Source organism: Myotis daubentonii, chromosome 3, assembly GCF_963259705.1.
Source record: "Myotis daubentonii chromosome 3, mMyoDau2.1, whole genome shotgun sequence".
In the NCBI taxonomy this organism is placed as follows: Eukaryota; Metazoa; Chordata; class Mammalia; order Chiroptera; family Vespertilionidae; genus Myotis; species Myotis daubentonii.
Genome location: NC_081842.1, coordinates 4,268,114 through 4,279,214, shown reverse-complemented (window position 1 = coordinate 4,279,214; position 11,101 = coordinate 4,268,114). Strand labels below are relative to the sequence as shown.

Below are 11,101 nucleotides of genomic sequence, written 5' to 3'. Positions count from 1 at the left end.
GGTGGAGTGCCAGGTTGTGTGCAATATGCTACTTACCTAGGTAAACTGCTCAGACCCTAAGAAAGAGCTAAAGGGAGTTTCTTCTTCCATGTGGTAAGTGTAAGAGTCGTATGCAGACAACCTCAAGTTTATGGATAACATTCAACTGTGTAAGTTTTTGCCTTCTGAAAGCCACCTTAGTATATACGTATGCACGGTAACTTATAGGAAAAGAAGACATTGGGTGAGAAATTCATTCATTGCAGCAGGATTCCAACACTCTGTACATGAAAGCTCATGACGTGCCCAGACGGGGGTCGGGGAGGAGGGCCGCTAGGGTTTGTATCCCTATTGCTTCCAAGCAGGTCGCAGCCTGTCAGAGACATCACCTCGCGCTCACATCCATCCTAAACACGAGACTATCAGCACTGTGCATCCGAGAGAAACCGTGAACGTCACCGTTCATATAAAAAACCGGCTTTAAAAATAAAAACGATCCGTTAAGCCTCCAATCTTTCTGAGATTTTTGAAGCCTAGGCCGATGTAACTCTTCTCCTTTTTGCACATGTGACTGAACTTACACTCATAAACCGACCAGACCATTACCTGGACCAGGTGAGCTGCATAGGAATTTTACTATGTTCACATTGTTCTGACATTAATTTTAAAAAAGTATAGTAAAGAGTCTGAGGACAAATTATTCAACTGTTTATCATACATAAGACCGCATGACTATAATACAAAGGGGATTCTTTTCATTTAACGTTACAATATACACAGCAAGTCCGGACCAGATCTTACAATCTGCACACAGGTATTTAACCTTTTCCATGCTGTTTATGTTTACAATGCACAGAAGTCCTGTAACCAAACCGTGTAGGAAAGCACACAAAACTGGACTGTAACGTAACACAGTGTGCAGAAGCATTGGGTTGTATGACTTCCTTTATGTAAGTAGCGGTTTAAAAACTGCTTTCGTTTTTTGGTGCTTTTTAAGATGTGGCAACCAGCACAGAAAAAAATGACCTGACCCATATGGTATCATTACCTTATATTCCTAAACAGCAGTAACTACTGAGTTCCTTTTGATATTGCTATACTCAAGATGATATCCTTTTATTCACTGTAAACCTTTATGAACTACCAAGTTCAAAAATCATCCACAGGCTTGACATTTAATTACAAAATAAATATGGATTTCCTGATTAACAACCAAAAAATTTTGTGTGGTGTATAAAAACGGATTATTTCCACGTTTCCATTCACATTCACATAGTTTTCAGCCTTTCTTTTATCACTGTTTACATATAAAAACCTGCTTTTGTTCAGAAAAAGGTTGACCTAGTCAGCCACATGGAATTGACCAATAAGAAGTGGTGTGGTGTTCTGCTGAGTTGTTTAGAACAGGGTTATCGGCAGAGGTAGATTACTGCTTCTTTTCTAGGCTTCTTTTGATCCTGGACAGGTAAATTACTCATCTTCATTCTCCCGATTCAACCGCTCAAAGGTATAACACTCTACAAGTGGTCAATTTAAAATGGAAACACAAATTTAGCAACTGCCAGCCTGTGCTACATTAAGGCAGCATAATCTCGGAACTAGGCACCTGCCCACGCCAGCCTGCTCGCTGCAGGTCATGTGCGGGGCCTTGCTTCACTCATGCTCTTATTTGGACCTGTTGGTGCAACCAAGGTCTTGCTCTCAAGCTTACGTGTAGGTCAATCAGGAATACAAGAATCAACTGCTGGCTCCACAGCTTCTGGATCCAGTGTCCCTTCCCTTCCGAAGCCTGAACACATTTAGAATGTAACAGGTGTTGTAGTCTTGAGTTAGATGTCAATCTATTATGTTCAGTACACAGATTGCTGTAAATGTATTGGCTATGGGTTCAACAGTTCCAGTTTTGTTTAAGCAATAGTACAGCCATAATTTTCAACTGACATTTAAAAATGGTCTAGTTACACCTTGTGTCAAAGTGCAGAACTGCTACATTATTGGTTACAGACATCTATGTGCTATAAAAACAGCTTTGGTACAATAAATTATCAAAAAAGAAAATAAATTTTTGTAAAATTCACAGCATAATTGTGAGGCAAAAAAGCAGTCACATAAAATTCTGCATTTTTTAAAAAATGTTCAGGATGAACAGAAGACGTCTTTGTGCAGAAGAAATGGTGGAGATACCACGTGCCAAGAAAAAGCAAAAGAAAAGTAAAAAGCAGGAAGGGACACAGCTGTAGCTATTTCCATCAGAGCAAACCACTACCTCTGTGACCTTCAACCAATAAGTCAGCTTTATGACACACGCAAAGTGACCTTGCAATACCTTACAATTAGTGGGTCACAAAAGTCTATTTTAAAAGAAAGGCCTCTTGAATTACCCATTCTCTGTGTTTTCAGCATTAAGGACTGTCTGCAAAAGCATGTCCAAAGTGATTGCATCTGAAATGGTAGGCTCTTCTAATTTCGAGTCCAAATCCATAAGGCCAAAGGTTATCCCAAAGACCACCACTCAGACCTCCCCAGGACTGGCCGCGACTGACCCGTTGATTGCTTCTCAGTGCACCTTGGTTGGGAGACCAGTCACGTTCCGTTACTCTCTTACTGTGGCCTCTCCAACAGGAGACCCACAGGATCCCATGTAATTGCTGCTTTGCTCCTCAGTAGGTTCAGACAGGAGAGTTCTGATCCCCGCCACTTAGCATGCTTACTGTGCCTTACACACTCCAATACCACCGTCCCTTCCATACAGCTGAAGGTGATGTTTGTGTGAGCTGGAGGTCCCTCTTCCTGACAGTACTGCATATCCGTGCCCAAATGTGTTTAAAGGACTTAAAAACCCAAATTCCCCACCCCCACCCAAAACAAAACAAAAACCCAAAAAAAGGGGGGAAAAAACACCCTCATGGGGCCCTTTATGCAAATTAGGTGCAGTGCCTTTTTATTTTAAAATTAGTTGGCAAATGACCAAGACCAACATCTGAACATTAACTTTTGTGGAATAGAAAGACAAAAAAACCCACTACGACTGGGATGTGGCAAGTTAAAATGGGGGAGGCAAAAAGAGGACACCTCTGAGCTATCCATGAAGATGGGTTTGGACATGGCTCTTTTAAAAACTTCATCGTCCCTTTGCAATCTTTTCAAGTTAAAAAAAAAAAGTCAGCTTTGCCCTCTTGTAGCGGTTCAGTGTGTTAATCTCCTTCTGATTCAAGCAGCTTTGCACTTTGTTTTTTTTTTTGTTTTTTTGGAAAAAAACACCACTTCTATAAAAACACACAAGAAACAAACTCAAGTTTCAATTTAGTCACGAGCTAGCTACAGGACTCTGTTGCACACAAACTCCTGTCATGGGGGACTCTTCTCTATCAGCCCCTTGCCTCATTGTCAGAGGTCCTTCAGTCATGTAATGTGCAGGACCTGTATTAGCAGAAAATTGGTATGTTTGATGTCCAGCTATGCCAGTCTCTTGGCGGGGATTGGAGTAGACGGTTAAATTAACGTCCATAGCTCCGTTCTGTCCAAAGTCCAAGGTATTAGCAGCCACTGGGCGATTCTGGTAGGCCTGATTGCCTTGATTACCAGTAGAGGAGGAAGATGTAGAGGAAGAAGTAGTTGAGGAAGACAGAGATGTCATGGAGTGGTGACTATGGCCAACCTCCATAGAATCCTGGGTAGAGGAGCTATTCGTTGGAGAATTGTAGACCCTTGGCCTGGTCCGGTTACCCAAGGCTTGTTGTCCATGGTGGTGGTGGTGGTGATGGTGGTGGTGGTGGTGATGGGAACTGTTTCCATGGTGATGATGCAATGCATTCTGTTGAGGGGCTACATGAAAGGTTGTTTCTTGAACAGGATGAGTTTCGACAGTGACCTGTGTAGGAGCTTCAGTGCCTGACCAACCAAGAGGAGCAGGAAACTGCTGACGCACCTGTAAGAACAGACGTTTGGATTTATACGGAGTACTGTTTCAAAGTTTTAATCTTCAATCAAAAGCTACAACACTAGCATTTACATCAACTAGAGAGGAAGGTTTTGAAACTTATGTTAATTCTATTAATGCAAAATCCCAAACATGTTCAAGAGTGCAAAAATGTTTTATTATGAAAGCTACAATTTTTAGCAAGTTATACCCATAAATAGACTCATGTATTTCACACGCCACTTATTTTTCCTTGGAAGTACCGTCTATGCCAAGGACAAGTAAAATTTTTTCTGGAAAGATAGCTAAGTAAATATTTGAGAAAGTCCAAAAGGAATTCTTTACTTTCCCCCTAAAGCCCTTCTCTCCATCCTTCTGTTCCAATATAAGCACTACTATCCATTCAGCCGCTCAACCACTCCTCCTTCCAAACCAACACAATACTGTTGATCCCAAACCTGGACACTTTTCTCCATCTCCATCCCAGGCCACTACCATCTCTTGCCTAAAATTATACAACGGCCTCCTCGATCAACTTCCACCTTCCATCCTTGCCTTTTTCCAATCTATTCTCCAAAAAGCCAAAAGAATAATCTTTTTAAAAACACAAATCCAAATTAGGCAAAGAAAAGAAATAAAAGGCATTCAAATTGGAAAGGATGGTCTAAAACTATCACTATTTGTAAACGACATATACAGAAAATCCTAGACATAAAAAACTGTTAGAATAAACAAATTCAGTAAACATATTCAGTTAGAATAAAAAAAATCAATACACAAAAATATGCTGCATTTCTATACACTAATAATGAATTATCAGAGAAATAAAGAAAATAATCCTATTTATAACTGCATCTGAAAGAATAAAATAGCCCTGGCCAGGTAGTTCAGTTGGTTAGAGGTTGCAGGTTCGATCCCCAGTCAGAGTACATACGAGTCGTAACCAACCACGAATGCATAAATAAGTAGAACAACAAATCAATGTTTCTCCTCTCTCTCTCTCTTTAAAATCAATCAATCAATAATAATTTTTAAAATAAGCATTACACTCCTTGATTTCAAACTAAATTATAAAGATATAGTAATTAAAACAGTATGGTAATGGCAATACAAAAAGATACATAGTTCAATGAAACAGAGCCTAGATATAAACCCATGCATATACGACCAATTAATCTATGACAAAGGAGCCCAGAATAAACAATGAGGAAAGGACAGTGTCTTCAATAAATGGTGCTAGGAAAACTGAACAGCCACATGTAAGACAATGAACTTCGACCACTACTGACATCATACACAAAAATTAACTCAAAATGATGAAGACTTGAATAAAAGACCTGAAACCATTAACTCCTCCAGAAGAAAACAGGGAGAAGCAACTTGAAACAAGGTCTTGGCGACGATTTCTTTAATCTGACACCAAAAAGTACCAGTAACAAAAGCAAAAATAAATAAGTGGGCCTACATCAAATTGAAAAGCTTCGGCACAGCAAAGGAAGCCATTAACAAAAATAAAACAAAACCTATCAATCAGGAAAAAATATTTGCACATCATATATCTGAAAGGGGTTAATATCCAAAATGTATTAGAAGATAAACAAACAAAAATCTCACAACTTAATAGTAAAATGACAAACGAAAAAATCCACAACAATCTGATGAAAAAACAATGGATGGAAGATCTGAATTGACATTTTCTAAAAAGGATATACAAATAGCCATCAGGTAACTGAAAAGATGCTCAACATCATCAATCATCAGGGAAATGCTAATCAGAACCACAATGAGATATCACTTTACACAAATAATAATCAGAATGGCTATGATTTCAAAACAAAACAAAACAAAACAAAAAACAAGTGATGGTGGAGAAAAGAGAACCCACATGCACTGTTGGTGAGACTGTAACTGGTGCAGCCACTATGAAAAGCAGTATAGAAATTCCTAAAAAATTAAAAATAGAACTACCAGCCTGGCCGGTGTGGCTCAGTTGGTTGGGTGTCTTCCTGTGCACTGAAAGGTTGCTGGTTTAAGTCCCAGTTGGGGCACATGCCTGGGTTGTGGACTCAATCCCTGGTGGGGGGCGTGCAGGAGGCAGCCAACTGATATTTCTCTGCGCCTCTCTCTCTCCCTCTCTCTCTCTCTCTGCCCCTCTCCCTTTCCTCTCTCCCCCTAAAGGCAATAAACTATTATTTTTTAAGAAATAAAAATAAAATAATATGATCCAGCTATCCCACTTGTGGGTATTTATCCAAAGGAAACAAAAACACTAACTCAAAAAGATACATGCATTCCCATGGTCACTGTAGCATTATTTGCAATAACCAAGATACAGAAACAATCTAAGTGTCCATTAATGGATGAATGGATAAAGAAATTGTGGTGTATATAAAATGGAATAGTATTTAGCCATTAAAAATGAGGTTTTGCCTTTTGCAACAGCATGGATGGACCTCAACAGTATTATGCTTAGTGAAATAAGCCAGGCAAAGAAAGGTAAATACTACATGATCTCTCTTGTATGTGGAATCTTAAAAAAAGAAAAAACAACAAACAACAAAACAACAAAAACCTTCACGACATTCATATATATAGAAAGACTGGTGGTGGCCAGAGGCAGGGGGTGGGGAAGATTGGTGAAGGGGGCCAGAAGATAAAAAGAAAAATGCAGCTAATATAAAAGCACAATCCTAATCACTTCACTACAGTGGGGCCTTGACTTACGAGTGTCCCAACTAACGAGTTTTTTGAGATACCAGCTGACTCTTGGCCGATTTTTTGCATTGAGTTGACAGAGTAATTTGAGTTAACGAGCTCCTTAACGAGCTCGGTCTCGGAAGGAATTAAACTCGTAAGTCAAGGCCCCACTGTATTTAAAATCTTTTAATGACTTCTCATTGCACTTAGAAACTGACAAAATAACCTAAAATTCATCCAATGGTCTGCACGAATTGGGCCAATGCTCATGCCCCCATCTTCCCTCTAGCCACTCTTCCTCCCGCTACCTGGGTCCCACCACACAGGGTCTTCCTTCTATTCTTCTGCCGGGTTAAGGTCTTTCACATGTCACAGGGCATCTGTACATCCTGTCCCTTCTGCCTAGGATGCTCTGATTTCTAATTTCTGCTTGGATGCTTCGTCATCTTCATTTCAGTTCCAGAGTCTTCCCTGACCACTCTGGCTAATGCTGCGCCAACTCCTGTGGCAGAGACTGCTAGTTGTCCACAAAAAAGCTACTCTTCTTCTTGAGCACATGGCTGCACTACACTTCCCAGCCGCTCCTGTACTTAGGTATGGCCATGTGACTCAGCTGTACTCAATGGAATGTACATAAAAGTTTCTATGTCAGGGCAGGACATGGCCCACAAAATACCTCCCCAAGTCCTTCTGTCTGCTGAATGCTGCAAACAACTAGGCCTTAGGGAATGAAGGAGCCACACAATGGTTGGAGCCCAGGACACAAGGAGAGAGCCATGTCACTAAGTTGAATGCCTACTCTGGACTGTTCATAGAAGAGAAACTTCACATTCTAAGCTATCATGTATTGGGGGTCTACTGCTCCATCTGGCCTAGTTGAATTAATACATCCCACCCAACAAATAGCCATTTTCTATTACACTAGAGGCCTGGTGCAGGAAATTAGTGCACTCAGGGGGCGGGGGGTGTCCCTCAGCCCGCCCTGCACCCTCTCACAGTCCAGGAGCCCTGTGGGGAGCGGGCCTAAGCCATCAGTTGGACATCCTTAGCGCTGCCATGGGAGGCGGGAGAGGGTCCCGCCACCGCCGCTGTGCTCACCAGCCCAGCTTCCCACAGGGGGGGTGCGCACTGACCACCAGGGGGCAGCTCCTGCATTGAGCATCTGCCCCCTGGTGGTCAGTGCGTGTCATAGTGACTGGTCGTTCCGCCGCCGAAACCAGCTCTCCGACATCTTCTGAGGGGTCCCAGATTGCAACAGGGCGCAGGCCAGGCCGAGGGTCCCAACCAATGCACAATCGGGGCCAGGGAAGGATGTGGGAGGTTGGCCAGCTGGGGAGGGACTGTGGGAGGGCTCCAGGGTGTGTCCGGCCCATCTGGCTCAGTCCAGATGGGGCAGACCCCAGCAGTAAGCTAACCTACCAATCAGAGCATCTGCCCCTGGTGGTCAGTGCACATCATAGTGAGTTCAGTGGTCTTAGCATATCATTAACATATTAAATTTTGATTGGTCGAATGGCCAACTGGACGACCGGACACTTAGTGTATTAGACTTTTATTATATAGGGTTACCCTGCCTTATCTTTGTTTTAACAGCCAATGGTATCTGCACTTTCTATTCCTTTGGTTAATGTTGCTTATTTACTGTATCACTGTAAGCTCCAGGAAGGCAAAGCTTGTCTCTACACCAGCAGCTGGCACAGATCATTAAGTATTCACTCAACAAAGTGGTCTGAGAACCAAAATTCAAAAACACAATTGAAAACAATCCAGTAGAAAAACAGGCAGAAAGTCCTCAGAAAATACAAATGGTTCATAAACTATGAAGCTACTAAAATTAATTCATAAGAAGAAATAAGCAAAATAAAACTATACTTCAATAGCATTTTTCATGTCAGACTGATCCAAAGGTGATCACACTGACTGTTTCTCCAAACTCTGTTCGTGGGAAACGAAACTGGCAAAACTATAGAGAGGGCAATTTGGCAACAGCTATCAAAATTAAAAATCACACTACTCTCTGACTAGGAACTTATATCACAAACTGCGTATGTGTGGGATGACATGTGTGACTTATTTATTACAGCATAATTTGTACCATAACAACAGTGTTCAGTGATTTAACTTATTATTTTACAAAGCAAGGTTACCACCACCATATGCTTCACCTCAATTTTTTAAAAAGTTATTACTTAAGTGAGATTCTCTTCAACAGGTTTAAAACCTAAAAGGAAAAAAACACAAAAAACGAAACAATGTGGAGTTGAAATCAAACTACAAACTGATTCAGAACATAGGACTACTGGTGCTGAGAGATCACAGGTGGGGCCCAGCCAGCGTGGCTCAGTGGTTGAGCATCAACCTATGAACCAGGAGGTCACGGTTCAATTCCTGGTCAGGACACATGCCTGGGTTGTGGGCTCGCTCCCCAGTGTGGGGTATGCAGGAGGCAACCCATCAATGCTTCTCTCTCATCATTGATGTTTCTCTCTCCCTCCCTCCCTGGGATCAATAAAAATATATTAAAAAAAAAAAAAAAAAAAGGAGTTCCTTTCAACAGTGTTTAAAAAAAAAAAAAAAAATCACATGTGGGGCAGAGTGTAGTCATTAAGACAGTGACCCAGGGAGTCACTTAATCCAGGAAGACTCAGTTCCCAATGTAAAATGAAAATCCTCACTGCATAAAGCTGAAAATTTTGCTGTAGCAAATGAGATAAAGATGGAACAAAAAGCAAAACAAGAGACATTTTCAGCAATGGCTAGTGTGCACCCAATAAATGTTAACTATTTATAAACGAGGGGGGACTGGATGTGCTTCTTCGGTTATAATTCATTATGGAGGAAGCTATGAACCTTTAGAGAACATGACATTCATTCTACAGGCACTCAGCACCCAATACCACTAGGCCTGAGTGTGGCAGGAGACGTGCACCAGGTGGGGAGAGCTCACCTGGGGACTGTGTGTCTCACAGTCCATGGCCTGCACGGCGGCTGAGAAGTGCCCGCCACTGTGCCGATGCTGGTGCGTGGGGTCCGACCTGGCTCTCCCACTGTTGCTTGTCCCCGATGACCCACCTAAAGTATTGCAACACAAAACAACTGTGAGTATAAAGTCAGTTTTGTTCAAGTTTATCGTCTAAAACTGTAACGTTAAAATTAAAGTGTGTCACACACAAAAATCTGCATTAAGAGAAAGTCACTGGATTCCTGATTCAGTTCTTGTACATCAACCCTGAACTACAACAGATCAAGACGGTTTCGCTAGGGGAAGCTGAAGTATGTGGACAAAGTATTTCCGTTTAAAAAACAATTTAAAATTTTGGTTAATAAGGAGTTTTGTTTCCAGCTACCAGGCAGAACTTATTACATGTGGGAAGGGGACATTTTTACTAACTGCAATGACTAGAGGTAGGTGAAATGAAGCCTCCCCACCCCGTGAACAAATGCCTGAGAACACTTTCAAAGAACCGTGCCAGGTAAAGAGACAGCAAACGTTCTGAAGCCTCGTCTGCATCCGAGGACAGACCTGAGCTTGACGAAGTACTGGAGGTGGTGCCCGAAGACTGGGACTGCTCCATCGCAGGGCTCGTGGACACACTGTTACTTGTGTTTGTACCTTCATCAGCTGTTTTCTTGAAAAAACTGTGCTGCAGGGCATAGTAAGGTTGAATTCGTGTTTTGGGGTCATAATCAAGCATCCTTAAAATGAGGTCTTTGAACTTCAAGTAGTCAGCTACCGTATGACCCGACTCCCCAGCACGACGCCCACCAGGTCCTCCTGTTTCTACTCCAAGAATATTGTGAAGTTTGCGGGTTCCTGGTGGTTTATACTCCTAAAGAGAAGAAAGACAAAAAGGCTTTCTCTAAGTTTGATGGGATATGTAAACGTCTACTTAATTTCAAATATGCTAAAATATATTACAGATGGAGGCCTTTATTGAAATCTCTTTAGATTTACAGTTAAGTCCTCTAATGTTTTTTCACATGTTATTATTCCAAATGCACTGTGGTTAGAAAATTTCAAAATAATCTTGAGACCAAAAATTACTATAAAGACCATCTTGTAATACTTTAAGCAATAAAAAAAAATAAAATAATAAAAAAAAAAGACCATCTAGGCCTGGGTCAACAACTATACAACTATGACCTCGTCCAGGGCCTGTCTTTGTACAGCCTCAGGTATGGTTTTTATCTTTTTAAAGGTTGTAAAAACAAACAAACAAAAAAAAACAAATAAGGATACACAACAGAAACCCACAAAGCCTACACATCACCATCTCGTCCCTCAGGAAGGAGGCGTGTGGGCCGTGCTCCAGCCCAGAGGTCTGAACCTCCTCTCTGCCTACGCACCCGGCAACCTGGGTGCACTCCCTGCAGTGGCAGTGGTTCCAGCTGTGGCGACCGCACCGCGTGCACTCCAAGTAAATGATCACGGTCTACCCCACCTGCTCATGTTTAGATAAAGAAACTAAAAGCACATCTTACTTAAGCCCTTTAGAGAATGTTTAA

At 41.7% G+C, this 11,101-nt stretch overlaps 1 protein-coding gene across 6 annotated transcripts in view; it reads right to left on the bottom strand.

Moving 5' to 3' along the window:
• Positions 1–672: 672 nt before the first annotated feature.
• The window catches only part of DYRK1A (dual specificity tyrosine phosphorylation regulated kinase 1A), a 137,398-nt gene continuing 126,969 nt past the window's right edge, over positions 673–11,101 (bottom strand). For 4 of the 6 annotated variants that reach the window (XM_059686463.1, XM_059686462.1, XM_059686464.1 and 1 more), the window contains 3 exons: positions 10,119–10,425; positions 9,543–9,667; positions 673–3,907 (listed from right to left, as the gene is read on the bottom strand). In XM_059686463.1, the coding sequence (XP_059542446.1) occupies positions 3,287–3,907; positions 9,543–9,667; positions 10,119–10,425 (1,053 nt within the window). In that variant the 3' untranslated portion in view covers positions 673–3,286. Of the gene's footprint in view, positions 3,908–8,784; positions 8,817–9,542; positions 9,668–10,118; positions 10,426–11,101 lie in introns of all 6 variants that reach the window. The other 2 variants (XM_059686467.1, XM_059686466.1) reach the window with 2 other exon arrangements.